Consider the following 27,589-nt stretch of genomic DNA (forward strand, 5'->3'; position numbering starts at 1 on the left):
GCTCAATCAAATCTTGCTTCTAAAGGATTTCTCCTGGCAGTTAGCGATGGCTTTACTCTAGAATTGAAAAGGCAATCTACTTCCACTTAGTACTTACTAAAAGTCAATATATATAATAAGATGAACAGAAACTGTGTGTTTGCTTATGCGCGTGAACAAATATTTAACCCTTCTCCTTAATATGTTGTCTCATGTTCCAACTTCATGGAACTTTGTACTGTAGGTATAACTCTAGAGCATATTAATACACTTCTGTGGTATTCAATACAAGCTGTGGTATTCAATACAAATTACAACACATGTCTATACACATACTTCTGCGGTTAAATGTGGGGGTCCAGTGGCCTGCGCTGGCCAGCTAGCCAGCCATAGCCAGGATCAACCTGAGACCATGGAAAGCAACACCCTAAATTCAGGGACATTGTTTCAAGTTAGGGAGAGTTTAAGTTTGTTCGAACAGGATCATGAGAGTTACCATGCTAATATGGGCAATGTTGCCCGGTTATGATTGGTTATAATGTTGCTAGAATGTTCCATGTTAATGTGTATAAATAGGGATCACCCCTTATTCCAGGTCTCAAGTGTTTGGCTATATTTGGGAGCACTCCTGTTACTGTAGCAGAAGAATAAAGGACCCTCGGATTTTCCACCTAAGACCTGTCACCCACTTTTCTTCCATGCTAACCTGTTCCAGTCATTGCCTGTCCTCACAGGTGTGGGTGGAGCAATGCAACAGTTAACATAAATACCCAGGGCACTGGTTACTTCCATGGTAAATTTTACAGATAATGCACATGAAGATAACTTGTTTAATATGATCTAGCTTTGTATATGATCTTAGTTGCTTCCTACACTCATCCAGCAATACAGTTTAATACCAGTTCTCAATACCCACACTGATTTCTTAAGACTATCTAAATACACAACACTCCAGTAATGTTGGACCTTATTTTCTTGATTAGACTAAACTGAGTTAACCTAAAATTTGCTCCAGTGCCCAATTTCTTTCTAACAGTTCATCTATATTGCAGATTAGATTGGTTTCTATACAGTTGGTAAGCCTGACAGGATATTTAAAAGCTAGGGGAAATTAGAATTCTGACATCACTTTCTCATAGTAGCACAGTGACTGAAAGAAAAACTCTTCCTTAGTGACTGAGTATGCCAATTCTTGTCCTCCATCCCCAGAAGCAGAAGATGACTACACTGCAGGTAGTAGAACTGCATTGTAGCAAAGAATGAAAACAGAAGTTGTTCATTCTACTTTGTACAAACTCCATCCATTGTAAAAGAGAAAGACTTAAATTAAAAATATGTATATGAAATACACCTGACAGAATGCCAACATAATTTAGGTTAAAAGGGCCCTTTAAGTCTCTAGTCCAACACCCTTCTCAAACCTTAATTATTTCTGAAACCAGACCATATGTCTCAGAGGTTTGGGGCTTGAAAAAATTCCAGGGACGAAGAGAGCCTATGCAACCTCCCCAGGCAACCTGTGCCACTGGCTCTCAGTACACAATAGAAAAAAATGCCCAGGTTCAAATGAAATCTCATTTCAACTTATACTCACTGTCTCACATCAAGCACTGCTGCCATAATGCATTATTTAAATAATGGGTCAGTAAATTTTTATGTCTCTCCTCTTTTAGGTAATCTTATGGTCTCAGTAGGAACTATGTCTTCCTGTATTCAAATGTCCCATGACATTTTCTTTTTCAAAATCATGTTTTACAGACTAAGTTAGGAAAAGGAAAAAAAAAAAAGAAGCTTAAAATATTCTGGATTCTGAGAAAGCAAAGTACCTGAAGTGGCAAAATACAAATCATCTGGTCTTTAGAAAGAAACCAAGCAAAAAAAAAAGGCAGTGATCTTTTTGTGCCATAAACTGTCAATAAGTGGTCAGTATTTACAGTAATAGAAAATATTCTGGTCTGGATGCAGCACTAGAGTACTGCGAGAAATCATTTGTACAACACTGTGAACTAACAACGGAAGCCCAGCAGTTCTATAACAGGTTCCTCTTGGACACTTCCATTTTCATACCATAAGTTACTTGATGACTCTTTTCATAGTCACAGGTCTGTACCATAAAGTATCCCGCTTATTCTTTGAATTTGGAAGTCACAGATCTACTGAGATGGGAATCTCACATACCAGGAACAAGGAAAATGGCAAAAACCAAAATGAGCCTGCTGCAATGCTACTCCATCTTTAAAAAACAGTTATGCTCAGCTGTCACAGTATGTCACAGTACAAGCTGGCTTGTACTGGGAAATTCATTCAGATATAAATAAGAAACCCAACTGGTTCCATAAACTGGCCCCTGGGTTGACAGACAGGAATCTCAACCAATTACGTTCCATTCTAAGCCGCAGACATCTCACTTGTCCGAGACCTGGGCCATGTTAAAAGATCAGACCAATGAGTATCCAGTGATACCCCCTTTATAAAGAGGAATTGAACTAATAAACGCTCTCTGTTTCCACATGAACATCAGGTGTGTGATCATCTCTGTCTCTGACCCACTGCATGCATGTTACATGTGGTGTCCACGACATGATGCAATTCAGGCATTTTCTGCACAAGGAGCAGGGGAGACTGAACGGCATAATAGCTGGAGAAAGCTGGTAAAAGCCACTAATCCAAATGGCATAATAGCCAGAGAAAGCCAGTAAAGGCTAGTAATCCAAATGGCATGATAGCAGGAGAAAGCTGGAAACACAGAAGTATAGCGGTGGAATCACCACGCTCAATGGAAAATTGCTACAAGATCCCAGTGGTAGATAGCAGAGTATGCTGCATGGTTTCAAACCCCATTTTTGTGGATTGGAATAACAACTGGGACTATGGGGGCCTGAACTTCCATACCAGAAGACCCCATTCTCAAGGTATGGACTTCCTTTCTCATAAAAAGAGGAATTAGTAATGACAAGCAGGCTCTGCTAGCACTGCTCACATGGTGCAAAAGCCATGAACTGGATGTGTCCGAAGGGACCTCATCAGACTTATCAAACTGGGAGCAGGCCGGACGAAATATACTTGCAGCAGCCTCCATTGGTGATGACACAGCCATGGATGTTAAAAGGCCATGGAGGATCATCCTGGACTAATGAAAACAAATAATGAGTGGGGGAAGGAGGACGGGCAAAGCGGACACAGATGACCATGAAACCGCCATGGGGAGCTGAAAAGCTGCCCCAGACAGGGACAATATGCTGACCAGGCGTTCTGCCTTTTCACAGAGCCACAGGGCCACCCCACACCGGGATGCACTGCTGGTGGGGTGTTCCCCCACAAGGCAAGGTGGCAGGGAGATGCCTCATGGCCAAACTGCACGGGGTGACAGTGCGGCCACCTCTCTGTGCCCTGCTCTGCCAGCTTCAGATGGCCCCAGCCTCTGAAAAAAACATGCCCTGAAGCCGTGGGACCGCAACGGGCCACTGCGAAGCAACTGTGGTGAGTGTCCCTGCCCCGGGGAGGGGGGGAATCCTGGCAAATACTGAGAATCCGCAGACTGCCCGTGCCATGTCTGCAGACAATGCCCAGGGAGGTGGCAAAACAGACTACACAATCGAGCCACGGGGAGTAATGGAGTCTGCCACAGCCCCGGCGAGCTGTGCAGCTCTGGCGATGCTGGGATGCTCTGTGCCTACACAGAACTGTCGCACCGGGCCGCACCGCATACCTTTTGTGCGGCGCCAGGCCCCCACACAACTGCTCAAGATTGCTGTCCCGGGTCGAGCCGCGCCATCATAACGTCTGAGGACCTCGGGACCATCCCACAGCGTCATGTGTTCCCCAGAGCCTCCCTCCCACTGCCTGCAGCCAGCTGCTGTGCAGGGATGGACTACGCCACCACCTTTGGGGGGACTCACAATGCCGCCCCGCAGCGCAGGGCCAGACCACGAGGTATCCGCTCCAGCTCCGCCCTGTGCCGCCGTGCTGGCACCCGCCACGATCACACGCGCGCCAGGTCCGCCTCCTTCAGGGACTGAGTGGGCCAGCTCCATGTGGAGGGCCAGGGCAAAGCAGTGCCGAGTTCCTGCCGACATAACTCAGCAGAGCCCCACAGCCACCCCGCCTGCTACTGCTTTAACTTTGCTAAGGTTCTCGTACTCTACAGACTCTTACAAACTGATACTAAATGAAGGAGAAGGTCAGGCTAGTTTGATAGCCCCTTCCCCAAAAGGGAGGACTGCAATATTTACATGTCCTAGGGCTGAAACTGACTCATATAACGTAACTATGTTAACCAATTCTATTGCAGTTACAATAAAGATGTCTCTCAAAAGTTAAAAATATGCAGAGCTGTTTAGTCAATATGTCCTAAAATTCGTAGTACGATATTTGTTATTATTGCTTACATGTGCTGAAACCAAAATTAATAGGTCTCTGTTAACCAACTCTGTTACAGTTACTAGGAAGTCATTATGTCTATGTTTCAAATATGGACTACTGTTTCTTAAATATATCCTAGAATTTATAATACAAAGTTTATGAATATTAATTATATACACTATACAAGCAGTATATGAGCTAGATCAACCTGGAAAACCCAAAGAATTTGTTCGTTCTAACATTCTAGATCCATTAAAGCAAACACAAAAATACTGACTTAATAATATCATAAACAAATTTCAGTTGCAAAGTTTTCTAACTGAAAATTTGCCACCTGTTATCATTTTAAAAGCTAAAACTCACCTATTGAAGTCAATAACAAATTTCTAACTTCTAACAAAAGGAAGAAAAGTATATTGTTTGCACAGTTACCATAATAACTGACAAAGATTAAATGCCTATATTTCTTTAATTATTCATAAGTGTTCTCATTAAATAATTTTTCCAGTGGATACTAATATAGGCTTGTTTTCTAAAATATAATTAGAGAAAACCCTTCCCAGCCAAATTCTTGGCCCTGATCAAGCCCTGAACCTGGCTCATAAAGGAAAAATATACTATCAAACAGAGATGATTCTGTGCAAACTTTGCAAAAGCTAAACTTTTTTCCTTTGAGATAAACGAGGAAGCCTCATCTGGAAGAGGTTCTTTCAAGTCCTTGTTGTGAAAAAGAAGACCCTCAGCAATAGCAGACCCTATAGTAAAACATATACACAGTTCTAAGTCTCACCTTATTAATGTTGTTCAAAAGTCCATGTTTTGTTCCTATTTTAGTTATTAAAGAAAAGAGGAAGAAGGTTGGGATGAATGTATATCCCCCTTTAAGTCCTGGGTGCTATCATGTTCTCGTATCTTTCAGTCAAATATATATCAGTATTAGAAAAGGCCAAAAACCTAGTTAACTTAAATTACTTCTTATTACTACCATCATCCTGTGATGTTTAGCTGCCCAAACCCAATGAAGTGGAGAGAGACGTCCTAACCAATACATGGGGATGAAGGGGGGAAGGGGGGGGGTTGGTCCTTGAGATCTTATTACCTAGGGACAGAGATATGAGAGCATTTCAACAGACCATGGGACTTATTGGATACCTGCCAGATGTATCCAGCCTGCACTATGTTCTGCTTAGAATCACAGGCAGCATCCTCCTGATGACCTCTCAACAGACACCACAGAGCCCTGTAACTGTGTAATAACTGATCACCTACCTCATGGAAATCTGGGACTCTTGAAGTGACGGATCATATAAGGACTTCATTTGTTTACAAATAACTTTTTCCTGTTTTCAAACTGTTTTTTCTGTTTACAGATTGTTTCTCTAGTAGTTGGGTTTTTCTCTAACAGTTCTAAGGATTAAATGGTTTACCAGTTAAATAGTTTCTTGTTTTTAGAGATAAGTTGAAACTTCCAGTAAAATAGCCTGTGACATGTTAGCCTGAAAGAATATTAGCAGTTCTAGCTGAACAGCTCCTAGACATGAATGCTGCAGTTCCAGTGATACATGGCCTCATGCAAATTAACCCCATCCTACCTTCTGTCACTCAGTTTGCAAAGGGCCCTTGTGGATAGGTGACAGAGAGCAGGTTGCAATTTTTATAAAAAAAGGAAGGAGCAGATGTCACAGTATCCCACAGTACAAGCTGGCTTGTACTGGACAATTAATTCAGATATAAATAAGAAACCCAACTGGTTCCATAAACTGGCCCCTGGGTTGACAGGAACCTCAACCAACTATGTTCCATCCTAAGCTGCAGACATCTCACTTGTCTGGGACCTGGGCCATGTTAAAAGATCAGACTAATGAGCTATCCAGTAATACCCCATTTATGAAGAGGGGTTGAACCAATAAACGCTCTCTGTTGCCACATGAACATTGGGTGTGTGGTCATCACTGTCTCTGACCCACCATACACGTGTTTCACTCAGTGTTCTCCCTTCATAAAGGACAAGAACAGAGATAAGTAGCACCTATAGATATATTTTGAGTTACACTGCTAAGGAAAGCTAAGGGGGTTTTGTGCATTAGATGCTTCCTCTCATCTGGAAAACGTTAGATTTAGGAATAGAATATCCTGCTTATTATCATATAGAATTCCAATTTTACATGAAAATTGCTATGAGAACATATAGTTATTTACTGTTATTTAATTAAAATATATTTACTCATTTCCTGGGGGAAATAATATTACCTGCAATAATTACTATTGCAAAAGCAGCAAATCCATGTTCATCCTTTCCTTCCACAATCTGAGCTCCATATTCAGGATTTGAGAGGAAAACATAAAACAATTCCTGTCCTTCAGGCTCATCATCATCAATAATTTTTATGGACACCTGGCTTTCAGTTTCTCCATCCAGCAAAGTCAGAGAGATTGTCTGCTCTTCAAAATCTTCTCCTTCCATTGCCCATGTGAAGTTCGATTTTCCATAAACATTTCCAAAAGGATACAAATCTACTGCACTCTGCGCACTCACTCCCCCAAAGGTTTTAACAGTAATTTTAATATCACCAGTAAATCCCTTGGTCCTTCTGATCTGAAGCACTGCTGTGTTGGAGATATTGTTGTTTGTATCTTCTTCAACATAAATAAACTCTGGCCCCAAACTTAGTATTCCATGATGAATATCATTAGCCAGGATATTAACTGTTGCAACACTGAAAGCTGGATTCAAACGGGGACCCAAGTCAAGGTTTGCAGGTTGAACATCCAGAATTTCCACAGAAGTCAAATTTACAAAAAAAAATTCTTGTATTTCAGACACAGTGTCATCAATTATTGATATTTCTATTACTGCATTTGTCTGAAAATGTGAAAACATAAGCTCTCCATTGTAGATGGGTATAAAGTCTTCTAATGGTTTGGCACTTCCTGGAATGGTCTGATATGTCAGTTTAGTAAGATTATTTTGAAAACCAAACAATCTTTGGACATGTAGTCTGACTACCTGGACATCTTCTTCAACTGAAACTGATCTTGAGTTATGATCAAACTGGAAGATCCCCATTGGCTCAATTTTAGCTATTGTAAACCCTGATCTGAAACAGAAACAATATCACATTGAGAGAGAAATGCAAGTAATAAAAAGCAGAAAAATCAAGCATAATAATTTTCCGTGAGCAATCAATGATGGCTGTAAGAAAGCAGATTAAAAAATGTGTAACGGTAGAGGGAAGAAATAGAAATCATACAAAGCAAGACATAAAGAGGTTCCCTAAAAAATGCTTTTGTAGTGTTTGAGCAGCCCTCCTCATGCTTAATGCATCCTAAGTCAGGACAGGATACTGAGTAAATGATACATAAAATATGGTCTTCCTGACAAAATGGGGAGGCAAAGGAAAGTAGATCTTCCTACTGTGAACATAATACAGGAATATAATATATCCACTAAAAGTAATACCAGTTTTAAACACTGAACAAACCTCCCATACCAAGGGAAAGCTGTGAAGTAGACAGATGCTAGCAGATTTACAGTTTTAGCCAGGAAGCTAGAGAAGGAAAGGAAGTTATTTTAAAATATACAGTACAGCTTTGAAATACTGCCTCTTTATAATATTACCCAAAGTACTTTTTTTCAGATCTGAGTCTTGTTATCAATTCAATTTAAGCTTTACTCTGTTCATAATAAATATATTCCCTTCTTATTACAAAATATTAGACTGACTCTGTTGAATCTTGTGTCATCCTTTTCTCTCTAGAACTTAACCATTATTCAATGCCAGAGGCTACCAAATGGCACAGTTACAGTGAGTGGATTTGGCTAACAGATGAGATTCTTCCACCACTTAGGAAGCCAAAAAACCTTCAAAGTAATTGTGAGCTTTACATTTTGCGGGATGCAGTCTTAAGTTTTCTAGGAAAAGTTATCCTCATACACTCAAGGTATTTGACTTGCACAGTAAATATGTGCTTGAGGACTTGAGTTCATAGGAGGGACAAACCTAGGAGAAAGAGTCTGTTTGAGGAATTTGAGCATCTAATTCACTCCTGACTTCCTTCAGATTTGCCAGTTCAATTTCATTATGGTGAAGCCAATACTTTTCTGCCTACAGTGTCACAGTGTCACTCCATGCCCATTTTTTATACATTTTCATCTTCAATAAGGAAGAGTGAAAATAGTTTGAAGAACAGATAACAATTTAAGTGAGTCAAAAAACTACATTGATTGTAATGTTGTAATTTTTCAGAATAAAAAGGGGTTTAATAAATTAGTCATTTTAGAGCAGTTCTTATTTCATTTGATTTCTTTTAAATAATGGTTGTCATCTAAGATCTAAATATAGATATTTGGGGACATTGAAAATTGACAGTTTATTTTATTCTTCAGCTTTCTGGTTAAAACTGTTGATCTTGGTTCTTCAACCTAACTGTATTTCCTAACTGTCTCCATCATTCTAGACACATTCTAGGTACCTCAGACCCCAAAGCCAGGAAACAGACTGGAATTGAAAAAAAGCCTCTGTTTCGGACAGATCAGATCTGCAGTACTGACATTTGTTTCCATGTGAGACAAGACATAGAAAATATAAAAAAATGGATTCAAATTTGCTAGCTACCTATAATATAGATTTGTATGAGGTATATGCCCCTGTACATGTCATAATTCTTACAGCATCAATGCAACTCAAAAGTGTAAATTAGTATCTTTACCTCAGGCGAGCCCCACCAGACACATTGCTGTGCACTGCTGTTAAAGTGATGGCAAATGTCTCAGATTTATTTAGGCTTGGAGTAGCCTGAAATGAAATCACTTTACTTTTCTCTCCAGAGGAAAATACAACAGTACCTGAAAGGAGAATGAGACAGTCAAAATCACTAAACAGGAATTCTATTTTTACCTGGAAATACACTGACATAGGAACTTTAGTCACAATTCGATTTCACTGAGGTAAAGAAATTTTCATGATAAGGGTCTTTCTTATAGATAACTGTCCTTCAGGAGCATAGCATTGTGCCTGTAAAGAAAAGCTGGTTTTTTCTCATAAAGTAAATATGTCCCTTAGAGATGAAAATTGGATCACACAATTTCATTCTAATGACTCTTCATTAATAATGGAAACATGCAGAGGTACAAATAACTAAAAGGTGGTATCATCACTTAGGCAACGGTCATAGCTGTTGTCCTTGTAGCTGTACATAACTTGTTGTAGCAATTACTCACCAAATGGAGGAGTAATATTGCCTAGTTTAACAGAGTCAGTGACTAGGTCTGGTGGGCATCCTGAAATCCAGCTAACTATAACAGAGCCATAAACTCCTCTTCTGGTTATGACAGCATGGCCTGTCCCTGCTACAATGTTTGTAAGTCTTAATATCACAGATTCAAAGCCAACCTGTGAAAACATAGTAGATTTTGTCAGAAAATGGAATAAAAAATGGACAATAACATATGTGACAGCATAGTACCTTTTGTAAAATGGGCATCCTATAATAAGGATGCGTGCATATAGATAAATATATGTGCATTTATCTATGTACATATAAATATGGTCTCTTGAAAGAGCTCATACGAACTCTTTAATAATACTTGCAAGTTTTAGATTTCTGGCAATTAGATTGCAGGGAAAAGGACCAAGTATGAGTGACATTTCAGTACTGAAAACAGTGAATACAATCTGTGTCTCTTGTTCAGAATAAAAATAAATCAAGCCTGCCCTCAGTGCTCACAGGTAATAACTGTACTACTCTCTCTCTACATATATAGATATATACATATAATTAGGTCTAAAATAAGGTATTAATTATGTATCCAGTGAAAAGTAAGTTGCTACTGCATGACACAATTATTCTTGCTACTGTGATCTACTTTTCTTTTTCTCTGAGCAGCAAATAGGAGTGAAGATAATTTGCATATTCTAAAACGAATGATAAATGGATATATAGTAGTATATGGTATACAATAGTCTTTCTGAAAACAGTGTATTCAGAAAGACTATTTGACTTATGTTTCATTGTCAATTAAAAACTACAACAATTCTTAAAGATAATTAAAATCATTAAATAAAAACTTCAATAAAATTTAAGTGTTAAAAACCTCATCATGCGTTTGCCTGACATAAAAAAATGGAATGGTAGCAGATATACCATATCAAAGTAGGAAAATTATCTTTTCTCACTCTCATACAAAATAGATAAATGGAAAATTTATCACTCAATGATTACCAAATTTACAGACATCTGCATTAACACCTAACATATATTCCATCTCTTTTTGCACATAGTACTGAATTCGTGCTATTTTCTGCTTTGGGGTTGCAGTACTTATGGAAACATCATCCAGATTTACTTATTTTCCTTTAAGTCTTAGAAGTCCCCTTTCATGTAAATACTTACACTACTTACATTTTATATATGAAGAGTCCTTTTCCAACTGTATTAAAATGTTTCTATAAGAACCTTTATCAGAGGAAAGAAGAACATACAGTACAAGTAATAACAAGTAATCATATTGTAATCAATATGATGGAACGATCTCTTCCATCATATTGATTACAATGAAAACATCACTGAGTTCTTAGAACAGGTATCTTCCGCAGTGAAGTGTACCTTTCTTCTGTGGTAGGAACATGACATCACAACCACGCTACTGACCTGTGAATTGGCAGCTTCCTCAGGAATAAGCAGCACAGCAGACTTTGCTATTCCTAATATTTTAGGCACATCCTTGGCACTTCCCCTAACCAGGCTTACATTAGTAAGTTCCAGAGTAAAATTCAAGCCCAGTAAAATAAATGCCTATGAGAGAGAGAATTTCATTAAAAAGGTAGAAATTTAATTCCACTAAAAATATTATCCAACAGTGCAAATAATTAACAAAGCAACCTGCAGATTCTTGTTTGTTTACATACAAAGCAGCATTTTCAAGACAAGTGTTTCATTGATTATGTTTCTCAAAGAATTACAGTTAAGCCATCAATATTGTGAAAGTAGTCTGCCAGCAGCTTGCTGGAATAGAAGTTTGTAAAGCAATTATTGCCATTTTTAAAAGTTGCATTTGACACACCAGCCTTTGGTTTGATTTTAATCCTTAGGATTAAAAATATTTAAGATGGTTGTAAGAGAATGTAAGAGTGGATGTAAGACTGTGATAAAAATGACAAACAACAAGAAAACACAGAAGACTGCAGGTATATTTATCTTTTTCTTCACTGGTCACAAATGACAGATCACTATTTACAATACAAAGAAACTTAAGAAAATATTTGCATTCATATAATAATAAGATATTGAACTCATAGTAACACAAAACAACAATGTAAGGAAACATAAAATATTTGAAAACATGCATAACAGTGATTTTGCAATTACTGTCAGAAAATTTAATTTTCAAATCCAGTTCTACTCCATAAAGAGGAAATTTGTAACACCAAGACTCTCTTCTCTGCTTCTTCACAGTCAATATTAGTGAGAGTTTTTTATCTTATTTGTAATGTGATGAAACAAATGGAAACAACAGATATCATGGGAGCTAAACGAGTAATACACACCTGGTTGCTTATTGGCACTCTTTTTACTCCAAAACTGGCGCCATCTTTTATTGTGAGGAATCCCACCTCATTCTCGGGTTCAATTAGTGCTTCGTCATGAAGGGATATGACACGGTACTCAACCATCACTTCTCCAAATGCCCCAGCATGCCGAGTCACATTAATCTGAACATATCGATCCAGGGCTTTTTCTACCAATACTGACTGCTGATGAGAGTACAGGGCAAACACTCCATAAGGATCATCATTTGCAAACACTGTGATCTTTGAAACGCCTTTCTCATGGTCTAAATCTGCTCCACCTTCCACTGAAATCAGCTGTACCACATAGCTTTCATCCAGTTCTGGAACATCATCAGGTAACAGGTAGATAATTATCTCAGCTGTACTCTGCTGGTCAGCAATGACAACAGATCCCTCTGTCTCAAGAAAGTCACCTGTGATGTCAGATTCACTACATATTTCCCAGTAAACCTGAAATTAGTATAGAAAATGCAAAACATAAAAGAAAGAAAAATAATCTCCAAAGTCAGAAACTTGTAAATTCAGGATTCAGTATAGACAGGATATGGAACAGGCCACTTTTAAATGGGTAAAATAACAATTGTTTTGGGTATGCATAGGAAGAATTTCCTATCACACAGACTATCTTTCAAAAAAGTGTGTTATTTCATTAACAACGTTAAGAATATGAATATTTCCTTTGTCTAGTTTCAGAAGATTTATGTACAACTATGTGGAATTTATAAACATTTTTCAAAAAGTATTTCTCTTTTCTCACCAAAACACCATTGCTGTTTTTTCTGTTTCCAGTATTCCTCACATAAGAAAGGAATGAACTCTCATTAAACACGGCAGATATTTCTATTAATTGCTCAATTTACTTTAAATTAAATGAGTTCCTGTTAAAACGCTGACTTCTAAACTAGGTAAAAACCAGTGTTTTGACATTGGTGGTTCAGAAAAGTCTGAGGAAGTCTGATTCTGTCTAAAAAAATAAAGTGTGATGATATCAAAGACCACTCAGTATGAAAGTATTGTCTCTTATTCTTCCATCAAAAGCAAACTGGGAGAGAAAGAAAGCAAGAGCAGTACAGCAGTATTGTTTTTCTTTTATTTCCCCTGACCAGGGAAGACTGAATTTTACTCTCCAAACCACAAGTACTTGGGCTAAGCCCTTCCTAAATTCAGTCTAAAAGGCAACATTAAAAAAAAAATAATAATTTGAGAAACAAGCAATTGAAAGGCACAGAATGAGATATTTTTCCATACAACAGCATCAAGGATGATTTCAGATTACATTGTTTATGAGGAAAAGAGTGAGAATACCGTTATGTTCCCCAGAATGCCTTGAATTCGTTTGACAAACAGTGTAATATTTTGCGGCCCTTCTTCTCCTGAGGGTTCTGCAAAACTACTCTCTGTTAATGATTCAGGAGCAAACTGTACAATTCCATTTGGATCACCAAACTTCTCTATCTGTAAAAAGGTAAAGAAACATTTAAAAAACTAGAAATACAGTGTGAGTTGTATTCTTGTTGAAACTACTGATATTTTCATTGCTAGATGCTACAAGGGCACATATCTGTTAGTTCCAAAAACAGCAGAAAAAATTTTGAATGTCCCTTTTTCAGTTTTCAGTTCCCCTGTAAGGAAAAGGAAAAGAACAGAGTTTTATTTCAAATGCTACATCTAAGTATTTTGATTCTAAAGCAGGAAATGCTCAGGCACCATGAATTAGTATACAGAAACTCTTCTAATACTAACAGTTTGCAAACTCAGAATTATGGGAGAGAGAGCTCATCCACATCCATCTCCGTGAACCATGAGCTGCAAAAAGAATTTGGGGAACATGACTTCCTGAAGGGGACTGTGGAAGTAAGAGCTAATTCCATCAACATCTTTCAGACCAGATAATAAAATAAAAATACCATTTCCAGGAGAGATTATTTTGAGGGCTTTTTACAGCAGCTTTATAAATATTTCCTTACTTGCAGTATCCCTAGAGCACTGATTTGTCTGTGATAACTCTCAAAAACATCTGCATTTCTCTTGTACTGTGAGAAGTCAGACTTTCTCCATTCCTCTGAAGAGATGTCAAGAGTGAGCCTAGTGCTGTGTGAGCATGTCCAGATCGCTATTACCTACCACACACACATGATGGTCGGTGCAGGCCAAGTGGTCTAGCCTGAAGAGTTTGTCCATCATTGATTTTTGCTGTCTCAGCATTGGAGGCCAAGTGTGTGTGGATTATTGGTTCATCATAGTTTTTTTGTTTGCTCAAGGGAAAAAGACATTGAGCACCTTTTTGTGCATAAATCATCCTCTCTATTGTATACCTTTGTCATTAATGTTGTTGCTATTACTGTTTGTTTCTCATCTCTTTGGTGTTTTCAAGTAAATTTCTCTTATCTTGACTCAGAAGCTGCTTTTTGTCTTCCTCTCACAAGAGAGGGTAGGGGGAGGGAAGCAGTTGAGTGGGGTTTAATTTCCAGCTGGGTTTAAACCACAACAGATGATAAACATATTGACACATAGAAATGTGGGTTCAATCCATGCTCTCTCCAAAGAGAACTATAGAAAACTGCAAATAGGAGAGCCAGCTCACCGCTTTTATTCCAATTTTTTCTGATAGATTCTCTGCCCTTTTTCTTTCAGAACTGAACATAATATATCAAAATAGTACAAAGGTCAAAAAAGCCAATGACTAAGTAATCATTGGGATTGATTTTTAAAAGCTTTGCATTTATAAATACCAATATCAACAGAAATCTCTGATGAAAGCAAAGTGATAATAACTTACTATTAATGTAATGCTGTTTGCCTTAGAATCTATTTCTGTTTCACCTTTCATAAGGCTCAGTCGAATAATGAAGGTTTTCTGAATTTCAACTTCTTCATGAGGATAGATTTGCAGATTAATTGTTCTCAGACCTCCTTCCCCTTCTTCAAAATAGAACGTTCCATTTACAGGGTCACCAATGTCATTATTCAGAGGAGACAAAATCTCTTCTGAATTGGGTCCCAAAATGTCCCAGTTAATCTGTGGAAGAGATCAGTTTCAGATTCACAGGGGTGATATATTATAATAGCATCCCAAGGGGAGAAGTGACAGAGTACCAAAAGTACTTAGCTATGTTTAAATATTTGCTATTAATACAGGATACAAAATAGTCATAATTAATTATATGGAACAAAATATAGAAGCCTTTGAAAAAGTAAATATGTCAATTCACAAATGGTAATTTTAAAGTGTTAGTCACAATGCCAGTTTATTAAATTCTAGATGTTAGTAATAGAAAAGAAACTAAGATTTCTTTAGCATATAGCAAGAATCACAAAGGCCAGTGTCTATGTCTCTTTCATTACTTGTTTTGCAAAACTTCCCACATCAGTACTCATGATCAAAACCATTTTCCTTTGAAGTGTGATGTCAAGTCTAAAAATGACAAATATTTTCTATCATAAAAGCTTTTAATCCTTCAGATTACGAAGAAAATTATGAATCCTTCATATTTCTTCAGCCTGATTAAAAGCCACAGCATTTCCAGCGATTCCCACAAATTAGATTGCTTTTAAGGAGATTATATTCAGGACTTTACAATTATTATTTTGTTAATTTAACTGTTTTCTGCTTTTCTCGAGTGACTTCTAGAAAAAGTCAAAGATTGAGGCAATTTTTATATATGGAGAAGAAGAGTTCATGGTTTATAATGCAAATTTTCCAATTATTTGACAAGGCCCGCCATGTTTTATATTTGTATCTTCACTTTATAAGTGGCCTATATAAAGTAAAGAAATACTCTAGAAAACTCATAGTAAGCAATTTCCTGAATTAAATTAAACTAGTAGTAGTACATGAAGTTAACTATAATTTTTGTGGGATTAGGAACTAGTTCAAAACAATGTACACTATACCATAATAAAAAAAAGGAAGCAGGAGAAGAAAGAGGATTTTAAAAGGGTAACAACACTTTCTGTTATATTGAAGCTATATACAAATCATGTTTAATAAAAAGCTGTAATTATACTATTAGAAATCAGTCGCTAAGAAAGCTCTCAAAGCACAATGAAGGAGCTTTTTGACATAGTCATTGGAAAACTTTTAGTCTTTTGCAGGCAAGACCCACTTGCGCCTCCACCAACCGCCCAGTCCTTTCCACCACAAGGGACACCGTTGTGGTTGCATCAGGGTTGGGAAGAATAATTTGGCTTTGGTTGAGAAATCGGACCATGCCCTGGGGAGAGTCACTTTTCTCAATGGTGACCTGGGTCACCAGGTGGAGCCCCAGGACGGCTCCACCAGTAGCTCCTGTCAGTTGGATTTCAAATTGCTCTGCAAATTCACTGCACAGAAAAAAAAATAGAAAAGACATTCTGAGATATCTGAGAGAAAAGAAAAAAAAATCAAAACTGTACTTAGTAATTCAATCCTGCATCCAACTGAATGTGTTTAAAGGAATAAAGAAATAATCTCCATAGGTGCAGTGTAGAAGATTACTTCTAGTTGCATAGATAAATAAAAATATTACAGATATCGCAATTCTGAAATTCTATCATTATTATTCTATTTTCTACTAGCATTAAGTTAAAGAAAAATATGGAAAAATATTTTATTCTTCAGAGCAGTACTGTTGATGCCAACATTTCTTATAATATAATTAAAAATCATATTTGATTGCATGCATGATTGTATACTATTTAACAGGAGCTATGACACTGTAATACAACATCTTCTTTTTTTCCCTTTAGGTGATTTTCTCCCTAAGGTGATATTTTAGCTCCGGAGAAATGTGTTTTCCAATTCAAGCTCTATACACACATATGGGTAGATTTTTTAGGGCATGCTAAAAAAGACTTAATCTAAAGTAAATTGGTGAATAAATATCTGAAAAGGTAATTACCTTTCTTCATCATTTATAATAGAGATGTAAATAAAAGACTGGTTCTGTTCATGATAAAAAATTACAGTATTATTATGAATGACATAGTCAACATCATGAAGTGCAGAAATACTTCGAGAAATAAAATCAGCTGTGACATTGCCATAAGTTCCACGCTTTCGCAAAACAGGAATCATGATTAATCCAGCATCCTCTTCCACTATAAAAATAATTGAGAAAAATTTATGTAATTTCAAAATTCATGCCAAAGCCTTATCTTCCAAAATATAGTGAGAACTTATGGTAGACTTACCCTGTAGAAGGACATGCTGCGGATCAAATTCTATGATACCTTCAGCATTGTCATTTTTTGCAATAATGACCCATACTGTGGAGATATTTCCTATTATTGGAGGTTGATCCACCTGTAGACCATTCTCTCTTACAGTAAAATCAAATCCACTTGCAAGAACATAAAAAAAAACATAAAAATATAATTTAAACTTCTTGTGAAAGTATAAAGATATGTGTGTGACAATTTTTTAATTACTGCAAATAATTTTATTTTCTGACAGTTACTACTGAAGATTTTTTTGTCACATTTCTTCATATTATTATGTTTGCAAGAATTATTACTAGAAATGTGTATATTTTATTTGTTCTTTCTCATTTCATCTTTTTAATGAAATTTCTTGCAACTTGGCAATTTGTATCTAATGTATGGATTTAAAGTTTTATTAAATCTTAACCAGCAATACCTTTACACTAATATTAAAATAAATGGGTTTACCATACATCCATTTTCTATTATGATTACAATTATAGCTGTCTTACAAAATTTTACAGTAAAACAGATGAAACGTCTAGCAGTGATTTTATTCAGGTAGATCAGAATCCAAATGTATTTTGTTTTTCTAGTTTGTTTTTCTGCTTGCAACATATGAACTGGAAATTTTAACTTTACCTTCCTTGGAGTTCCACTTCAGTAATCACCAATGAAAAGTTTTCAGGACCTTCAGGAAGGTCATCATCATGAATTTCAATCCAAATAATTTTACTTTTCTCCTCTGGTTCAAACACAATTTCCCTTACTGTGGGAGTAAAATCCATTCCTTCCTCTGCCGTCCCACTTATTATCTGAAAGCAAAGATGCACTCTCCCATAGCATCCCTTGGAACGCACAACAGTGATGTTAACCTGAGGGAAAGAGAATATTTTCTTTTTAAAATGGCTTTGTTTTCTGTTACAGATGCCTTTACAAGGTGTTCTAAAGTCATATTTTCAATGGTTCTGTCACATAACAACAATATGATTTATCAAGTACAGAGTACATGTAATTTAACAGATAGCCACAGTCACTTTAAAGACTGATTTCTTTTCTTTCTAAAGTTGAACATAATTCTAGCAACAATGTTGGTATTTATCAGTAATTTTATATAAGAAAGAATTTTAATCTAATACCCATTTTTCATCTTCTGTTGTTTGGAATAGTTCACGGGAGAATGTAAACTCTCCATATGGATAATCACTGGCAGCCATGGTAATATTCGCTTGGCTGCTAGATTCATTTATGAGTCCTCCATCACTGATTCTGGTTAGTTGAAACTGGTAGTAATGCTTCTCCTCAGGACGGTCGTCATCTACAGCCTACAGGAAAGAATCAACAACAGCTGGAAGGATTTAAACCATTTCCAGAGAGAGAGATATAAATAATTTTTAGCCAAGATCCTAAGAAAATAAAAGAAAGTACTTGAAATAGATATTGGGATCAGATTTCTCATATACCTGTATTAGAACAACTGCTGCAGACTGCCTATCCCTCATGGTCAAGGTCCCCGATACTTCAATAAATTCTGTGTGATGAGGAGGCGTTATATTCCAATATATTATGATCTCCCCAAAAATCCCTGGGCCACGTACCAGGCTGCAGGTAAGGACACAAACACAGATTTTATTTTACCTTTATTATTCAATATCCAATACAGAGATAGTATATCATACTGTTGTACATGGAAGAAATGTTATCAGCACTATGAAAACTTGAGTTTTAATCACTATTAAGAATATAAGAATTCCCTTTTCAGCCGTTTTCAGAACATATCTGAAGCTCTCTTTTATTTTTCTGAGTTTGGAGGCATCTCCAGCCGTATTTTTACCAAGACGTCTCTCAAGTTTCTTTCCACATGTAGCCCAAAGATAGGGCCGAAAAACTGATTTCTCTTCATTCTGTTCTGCTTTTCCAGAGATAGATATGCAAAAGAGAAGGGCAATTGGATGTCAGGGTAATGCCAGGGGCAATTTGATGTATAAGGCAGATGTAGGATACTAGAATACTTCTTTGATATTTTCTCTGATATGTTCTGTCTGCTACTTGTCTAAAATCCTATAATAGCACAATGCTTGGATAAGTCACAGTAAAGATTTGTCTGCACATTCTGCACATAACACAATCTCAAACTACTTCTTGCACAAAGCATTGTTTTGTCTTTTGGACTTCTTGGGCCAGTACCAGAAGATGTTCTGCTGCTTTGTATTTGCTGGAAGTGTCATAATCTTTTCTTCCAATGCTCTTAGAAGATTATTCTAAGAATCTAAAACTCTTTGTTCTGTTTTCAGTTGATTGAATAAAACAATTGCGTCTTGTTTCCACCAAAACCCCCATTCCCACACTGTTTATGCTAGAATATAACAATTTGCTGAAATACTATTCAGGCACAAGTCCTGAATCAAATTCTAGAAAGCACAAAGCACCTTCAAATGTCACATTTTCTTACCCCTTTCCTTTGATCAAGATCTTCTTTCCTTTGGCGCATCGATGTTGTAAATAACTTGAAGACAGAGAGGAATATTTGGACCTCCCCATTAATACTGAAAGGATACACACATGGTATATTCTACCCTTCTTTAAAACCAATCACCTGGTTTTTAAAATAGTACTGATTATAGAAATTATGATAAAATGTAGTACTCAATAAATTGCCAAATGTGGGGTCTCATAGCTTTTGAATCTGGGCTGTTGCTCTTTCTTTGAAAAAATTAGAGATGTACCCACCTAATAAGAGCAGTTCCATTATAACTTCCTGAAGGTTCTCCAATCAAAACATGCTTGGATGAATGGGCTATCCCAACCACCCCAGAAGCTCCTTCATCTCCCATAATAGTGATGGTTGCAACACCTATGAAGAGAAAAATTATTCTCATGGTAAGTGAAAACTAAGCAATTTACCTTTGATAAATTTTGTGACATGAATGGTTAAACATTAGCTTCATAGAGGGCTGTGGAACGCTCTGACATCTTCAGGTAAGGAACTTCGGGAAAAAGACTGACTTTCACAATTGCGACCAAGTAGATGCCCACAAAGTACTTAAGCACTGCAGACTAAAATAATATGAACAGACTTAGAATAGTTCTCATATAGAATATCTAAAACCAGAAGATACTGAATTAACTCTTTACCATTTACAGGAGATATCTCTGCATCACCAGTAGAGACTAGCTGAATGGTAAATGTTTCATTCCCCTCCAGCAGACCATCTTGTATTGCATGTAAAATAATCTGGTTTTGGGACTCAGTCTGCATCATGTAAAGACCAGAAAGACATGGATATATATTAAATGAAATTAAACAAAATACAGTGTTGAAACAATTCTTTTTTTAACATATCAAGTGTTAAGAATGCTTGACATATTCTTTAGTATTTTAAAACATGAGATTATCTGATCAGGCTGAAATTTCTTCTCAGATTAATAGCCAGTAAAAATTATCTCTCAAACATTGCAGGCCATCCTAAAAATACCCTCAATATTTTCAACTAAATAAAGATTGAAATTCCTTTGAAATTGTACTCACATAGGTGTTTTTTAACTTAGAGGAAACTTTCTATGGAGAAACTGCCTATTCAATAGTACACACATATTCTAAGGATTAACACATTAAGATTAGATATATTATTCAAATTTCTGTCTAATCCACGTTTTTGTCAGCGGAAGTGGCAAACATATATAAATTTAGTGTATCATGTTTATGCTTATACTCAAGCATGTATAAATCAAGCAAGACAAAATGTCAAAGCCTATCAGTAGAGAAATGACAGCAAAACTTTGCCAAATACAGATCGTTTTACTAGAAAAAAAAAAAATCTATTTTTCAGCTGACTCAAAGTAAAACAACCAGCATGCCTACTGATTTAATGAAAAAAAAATTATACTGAGAGAAAAAAGATTATGCTCTGCTAAAATACTTTTCTTCATTAAATATTTTGAGTAGACTGTAAAATATAAATATTAACATAGTATCAGTATCCAATATTTACCTCTGAGTTCAGAGCTGCAACCTGCCATGAAATACAAATTAAATAACACTGTCTAGTTTGAAAGTCATGAAGGTGCTTTTTGGGTTTTTTTTAATCTGCAGATTTTGAGCATTCATTTTTCTTTCTGACCCTTTCAATACAAGTTTTCTTTTTAAGATGTTTGATACTTTAGTGGAATAAGTGTTTCTCCAATCATTATTTTCATTTAGTAGGTTTCAATTTCTCTTTCTTAATAGTGAAAACAGTGGAGATTTGAAGAACTACCTTCTTGATGATTACATTATGCTGCATTAAAAGAGCATGTCAGCTTTCCATTGCATCTTGAAAGCCTGAATATTTCTAACCCCACCAGTTCAAACTGACCTTTTTCTAGCGTATAATACTTAGTAACCTCACACTTCTATCAACAAGTAACAACAACCATACAAATACACACCAGTAGAAGGAAGTATTTATAAATCTAATAATCAATAAGTTATTGTAATACCTCACTGAAATGAAGGGTACCATTTAGAGGGGTCAGATCATATCTGGCTGCTTCCTCAAGAATCCATAACACTGTAACTGCTCCTCTTCCTCCCTGACTTCGACTTACATTGAGCAAAACAACTGCAGCAGAGTCATCAGGTGTCTCAGGTTCCTTCACAATTACCTGACGGAGAAAGAGAAGGAAAATATGGGAAAGACTGTATTGAAAAAAGTCAAAAGCTGCATTGATAATGTCAAATTACCTGGATACGTGCTAAAGATAAACAGTGGAGAACATTATCAATGACAATTCTAAACAATAGGAGTGAAAATGGACAGGGACATAACAGGTGTAAGGAGAGTGTTGAATTCTGGAAGCAAGGACTAGTCATTCAAGTGATTTCTGTATGCACTATAATGCAAAACAATTACAGACAATGTCACCAGCAGGCTCAGTACCAGCAAAAGGGAGAGCAGAAGCACTGCAAGAACTAAGATGAGATATGCTTTGTAATTTCTTTCCAAATTTTACTTTCAGTAATGCAGATTATTATACAGACCATCAAAAATCCTACCTAGAATGTCCTGAATTGTTATTATAGTGAATTAAATTGATTCAGTCATGCAGAAATCTACATTTATGGAGCAGTACTTTCACTGTTACTACCATCCTACACAGCTAGATGAAGACAAGCACTAATATAATTTCAATGAAATCACATCTTCCACTGCAGTGAAGGCTTACAAAAACCAGCTATATGCTAGTGACACAAACCCACTCCAACTTTAGCAGAAAGGAGTGCAGCCTAAATCAAACTCACATTCTTTTCTTCAAACCTGAATACCCCAACAGGAGAATCATTTGGTGGAATAGCGACAGTTACCAGGGTGTCATTCCCAAGTCTTGCACCACCTGTTACCCTCACCAGGGCAATTTTGAATATCTCAAGGAATTCAACTTCACTGTCATCTATGATTGTAATTTCTATTTCTCCTGTAGCCTGTAGAAATGTTAAAAAAAGAACAAAACAACAAAGCTTCATTTATAATATTCTGTGAATTGCTTGAAAAAAGAATTAAAATAGGCAAATTTTATCTAGTAACAGACAATGCTCACCTGTTAATTTTTCTTCTTATGTTTGTATATTTATTATACGAAGATATAATTTCAGTAGTTGTTTTTCAGTCCATCAATGTAAATCTTTTTTGTTAAAACCAGCAGAATGTTCTGCTTTGGTACTCAGTAATGTTGACAATAATGTTGACAATGTTGACAATATTCTGCACACTATGTATATCCTTTGCTTTGCCAAAGACCACTTATATTCAGTTAAAATCAAAATCCCTTGTGTACAATAAGTATTCTAAGGTGCAGCATGAAATTTAAAACTTTGTGTAGAACACAGATAAGAAAACATATATGTTTATTCTGAGAATTTATAGCGAAGATGGATTTCGCTACAAATTTTCCTTGTAACAGGGTTTATTATTAGAAGTTATGCCCTCACTTGCCAAAGTATCAAAGACACACAAGCCTATTTGGTCAATGGTTTTGAATATTCTGGTTTTCCATGTTAAAAAACTGAAGCTGGGAGCATCATTCATATACATAAGGCCATAAATAATATGTTTACAGTGAAAATTCTGATAGAGGAAAACATACAAAAAATCTTAAGCTGGTAACCCAAAGTCAGGTAAACTTTCAGCAAGTGAATACCTGCCCATCTGCAAATGTAAGGTTTCCAGATGATGGTGCGAAATCTTCAAAACTGGCAGTTGAAAGAATGGCTTCCCAGTACAGAGTTGCTGACCCAAACTTCCCAGCCTGTCGAACAACTGGGAGTTTTAGTACATTGTGTGGTGGTGGTACCTCATAAGCAGAAACAGCTCCAGTGATACCCTGAACATTCAAAAAGAAATTGCAGTGTCTCAACAAACTTTTTTTTTTTTTCATTTACTGGCAGTTAAAAATAAGTGAAGAAATACTTGTAAAATGGTCTGGCCTTAGCATTGACTTTGCTATGAGCAAAAATCTGGATTAAATGACCTCCTGACATCCCTTTTTATTACATTGGTTTCAGAAATGCCAGCTCCATAATAATTTTTTGGTGTATTATTTGTGACAAACCTCTTAAGAAAGAATTGTTTGTCCGGTATCTGGCCATTTTACCCAGAACATCTTAGTATCATAAAGCCAATCAGAACACTTTCTTAAGTCATCTAAGAAATCAGACCGTCTTGCTCAAAAGCCACTTTATATGTTTTTCATTCAGACTTATTTACCTTTGTAACATTAAAATTAAATATTCCTCGGGCATCGTCATTTTCTTCAATTGTTATTTCAGCTATTTCTAATCCAAGCCTCTTCACACTTGGCTGTCCTTCAGACAAAGTGATTAGCTGCACATCAGTAATATTGATTATAAATCCTTCCTGTAATTCTGGAATATCATCCTGAAAAAAAGTTTTAAATGTCTTTTTTTTTTTTAATGATACATTGCAATATAGTACAGTTGACTACTTGTAGGTTGTTTACTGTTCAAAACTTCTCCGTATTTGGGACTATATAACCAATCTCTGGCTTCATACCATATAGAAGATGAGAAGATACTTTTGCTGAGATTTTGAAATCAAAGCTGACAAGTCAGATTCCAGACCTGCAAGAACAGTGGAAAGCAGTGCTGGCTGTCACCTGTTACTGCTACCTATGAGAAAGTCAGCTAGATCTCAGAAACTAAGCCATGACTTGAAAATCAGTACCTCTATTCTAAATATACAAAGAATATACATAATCTTTTTCATTATTATAAGTAAATTTTGGGATTATAATCAAACAAGAATTTGGCTCATTCCCAGTGATTAGTATGCAAGGTTTTTTGAAAGAGATGGCTGCAAGAGTCCCAGCACAGCCATTTCTAGAATGTTAAGTCATACTACTAGTATAAAATCAGTACCATTTCCATTTCCTTAAAAGACATTAATAGCTTAAGAAATCGTTAGTCTACTCACAGGCAAAATAGTGACTATGACAGAAGTTGTTGTTGCATTCTCTGCCATAATTACTGTTTTCTTTTCCAGTATATAATCCTCATTTTCTGTTGCTCGGTTGGAGGGGGGGAGTTCAAAGTTTGGCGCAGTGCTCAACTGGACTGCAAGATCCCCAAAAAATCCCTGTTCTCGAACAATTTGTAGAGTAACAGTAGTTGAATTCTGCTGCCCTATAGTAAGGAGATAGAAAAAATTCAAGATATGACTGTTTTACAATCATAGAATATGCTGAGTTGGCAGGACCCACCAGGATCATCAGAGTCCAACACCAGAATCACACCATGGGCCTGAGAGAATTGTTCAAATGCTTCTTGAACTCTGTCAGGCTTGGTGATGTGACCACTTACCTGAGCACCCTGAGTGGTGCTCAGACACACTCTTGGTAAAAAACCTTTTCCTGCTATCCAACCTAAATCTGCCTGAACTCAGCTTCATGCAATTTATTTAAGTCCTGTCATGGGGCACCAGAGAGTGCAGCAATCAGTGTCTGCCCCTCCTCTTCCCCTCCTCTTCCCCTCATGAGGAAGTTGTAACTGCAATGAGGTCTCCCCTCAGTCTCCTCCTGTCCAGGCTGAACAGAACAAATAACCTCAGCCACTCCTCATACAACTTCCCCTCAAGGCCTTCACCATCCTCATGGACCTCCTCTGCCCTCCTCTGCACGCTGTCTAAAAGTTTAATGTCTTTCTTATACTGAAGTGACATAAACTGCCCCCAGCACTCAAGGCGAGGCTGCCCCAGTGCAGAGCACAGCAGAGCAGAGCAGGACAATCCCCTCCCTTGCCTGGTTGGCAATGCTGGGCCTGATGCCCCCCAGGACACGCTTGGCCCTCCTGGCTGCCAGGGCACTGCTGGCTCATGTTCAACTTGCCACTGACCAGGACCCCCAGGTCGCTTTCCATGGCGCTGCTTTCCAGCATTTCATTCCCCAGACTTTCTATCCATCAAGAGTTGCCCCAGGCACAGAATCTGTTACTTTCCCTTGTATACTTCATATAGTTGGTGATTGCCCAGTGCTGTAATTTGTCAAGGTCTTTCTAATTTGTTGAGGTCTCTCTTCAGGGCCTCTCTGCCTTCAAGGGAGCGCCTCCCAATTTAATGTTGTCAGCAAAGTTAGTATTCCCAAGAGTCCTGGATCCAACACAGTATATCACAGTACAAGCTGGCTTGTACTGGGCAATTAATTTGGATATAAATAAGAAAACCAGCTGGTTCCATAAACTGGGCCCTGAGTTGACAGAGAGGAATCTCAATCAATTACCTTCCATCCTATGCTGCAGACATCTCACTTGTCTGGGAGCTGAGCAGCTTTAAAAGATCGGACTAATGAGCTATCTAGAGCTATCAGACCAATGAGCATTTCAAAGCCCCTTTATAAAGAGGGGTTCAAACAATAAACTCTCTCTGTTGCCACATGGACTTTGGGTGTGTGTGTCATCTCTGTCTCTGACCCACGCCCCTTCATGCTACAGTTGTTCATGAAGATGTTGAAGAGAACTGAGACTAGAATGAGCCCTATGGAAGCCATATTTTAGCCCTTGGCCGGCTTGATTCTCAGCTCAGCCAACTACTGGAGCTGCTTGTTAGAAGCGCTTCAATTCTGCTCAGTGACACAACAGTCCTTGGAGAATTCTAGGGCTTAAGCAGATGAGCACACACAAGTGATGAGAACACACAAAACAGTACCTATATTTGAAGATACTGTGCATTGAAAAACTGGATCTAGAAGAAGAATAAGATATTAAATATCTACAGTTTTATATGTGTGTTACACAAATTATTACTTCAATACTTCTACTTTTATTCAGTTATCCTTCAAAACTTCTATCTCAGTAATTTGCCTGACCTTTCATGCCTAGGCCATCACTATTGCTTCTAACACAGAAAGTGCTATTGAAGGCAGTCATTCTGGCTGTAAACGTCACATTTCCTTAACTCAAATATTGAAGAAGTTAAATAGACTTGTATCAGTCAGGCTCAGCATCCTTTTGGGAAAGCAGATTTGTAATTTTATCCAATCAATAATGAAACACATAATCTGGCTAAAAGTGCTATATTTATGACTGGAGAAATAGATAAAATGTAAACAAGCTTGCACTTCAAGCCAGTTCTTGTAACCAGGTATTATTTCACAGACAGAACTTGTGAATAATTCATTATAAGTACAACAGTTAAAGATTGGGGAAAAAAAAAAACCTGTGCAACCAGTGGAAGCTAGGAACTTTCCTTGAATCCTAACTTCAAAGTATAAATGTTTATCATGTGTAAGAAATCAACAGAATCCTATACGTTACTTCTAGGTGCTAATAAAGGGGCAACACCAATTCATCTAAAAATAAAATATGTTAGAATATTTTACCTGTGATAATATACTCTGATGAAAAAAGTAATTTTTTATATCTAATTTTTTAATATAGACATAATATTAAATTGTTAGAAAATTCTAACTGGGTTGTTGAAGTATGAATAGCTTATCAGGTAACTACGGGAAGAGCCCAAAAAATGCCAGCTAGCTCCCTGAACCAGGAGAGAAGGAAGAAGCCTGCCCATCATGGCAATTCTCTTCTGATCAAGTGCCTAGGAGATCTTTTTCAGCTTGTGCCTGGAAGGAAAACCAATGCAACTACAAGCAGAAAAATACCACCTTTTTCATGAAGTAGAATTGACTCCTGCTCTGCTTCCTTCCTTCCCCTAGCCTCTGAGCAAAAGACTTCCCTTTTAGAGCCACTTCAAGAGGAAAGTCTTTCTATGCAAATTATTTTAAACAATATAGCAATCCCATTAAATGGGCAACTTCTGCTTTTTATATAAATAGAAGTATTTTATGCATTTGTGATTTGCAACTTACCTCTCAAACAAGAACGGCTAAAGAATATGACATATGCAATGTGAAATACAGCATAGTTACATATTTTAAGGAATATTTATGCTATAAATAATTAAATATTGCTGATATATAAAAACTTTATTTAAAAACTGCTGATATAT

The 27,589-nt window shown here is 36.9% G+C and overlaps 1 protein-coding gene across 1 annotated transcript in view; it reads right to left on the reverse strand.

The window, feature by feature from the left end:
• ADGRV1 (adhesion G protein-coupled receptor V1) overlaps positions 1 to 27,589 on the reverse strand; it is a 302,349-nt gene that overhangs the window by 163,892 nt on the left and 110,868 nt on the right. The window contains exons 57-76 of the mRNA XM_030969486.1: positions 24,563 to 24,771; positions 23,837 to 24,007; positions 23,271 to 23,453; positions 22,375 to 22,554; positions 21,573 to 21,737; positions 20,229 to 20,346; positions 19,824 to 19,947; positions 18,557 to 18,695; positions 18,233 to 18,418; positions 17,736 to 17,968; positions 17,085 to 17,233; positions 16,793 to 16,991; positions 16,019 to 16,235; positions 14,692 to 14,931; positions 13,218 to 13,367; positions 11,889 to 12,362; positions 10,993 to 11,136; positions 9,563 to 9,734; positions 9,052 to 9,187; positions 6,592 to 7,439 (exon numbers count right to left, since the gene is read on the reverse strand). Coding sequence (XP_030825346.1) covers positions 6,592 to 7,439; positions 9,052 to 9,187; positions 9,563 to 9,734; positions 10,993 to 11,136; positions 11,889 to 12,362; positions 13,218 to 13,367; positions 14,692 to 14,931; positions 16,019 to 16,235; positions 16,793 to 16,991; positions 17,085 to 17,233; positions 17,736 to 17,968; positions 18,233 to 18,418; positions 18,557 to 18,695; positions 19,824 to 19,947; positions 20,229 to 20,346; positions 21,573 to 21,737; positions 22,375 to 22,554; positions 23,271 to 23,453; positions 23,837 to 24,007; positions 24,563 to 24,771 — 4,437 coding nt within the window. The remainder of the gene's footprint in view (positions 1 to 6,591; positions 7,440 to 9,051; positions 9,188 to 9,562; positions 9,735 to 10,992; positions 11,137 to 11,888; positions 12,363 to 13,217; positions 13,368 to 14,691; positions 14,932 to 16,018; positions 16,236 to 16,792; positions 16,992 to 17,084; positions 17,234 to 17,735; positions 17,969 to 18,232; positions 18,419 to 18,556; positions 18,696 to 19,823; positions 19,948 to 20,228; positions 20,347 to 21,572; positions 21,738 to 22,374; positions 22,555 to 23,270; positions 23,454 to 23,836; positions 24,008 to 24,562; positions 24,772 to 27,589) is intronic.

The sequence above is a fragment of the Camarhynchus parvulus genome, chromosome Z (genome assembly GCF_901933205.1).
Source record: "Camarhynchus parvulus chromosome Z, STF_HiC, whole genome shotgun sequence".
Lineage (NCBI taxonomy): Eukaryota > Metazoa > Chordata > Aves > Passeriformes > Thraupidae > Camarhynchus > Camarhynchus parvulus.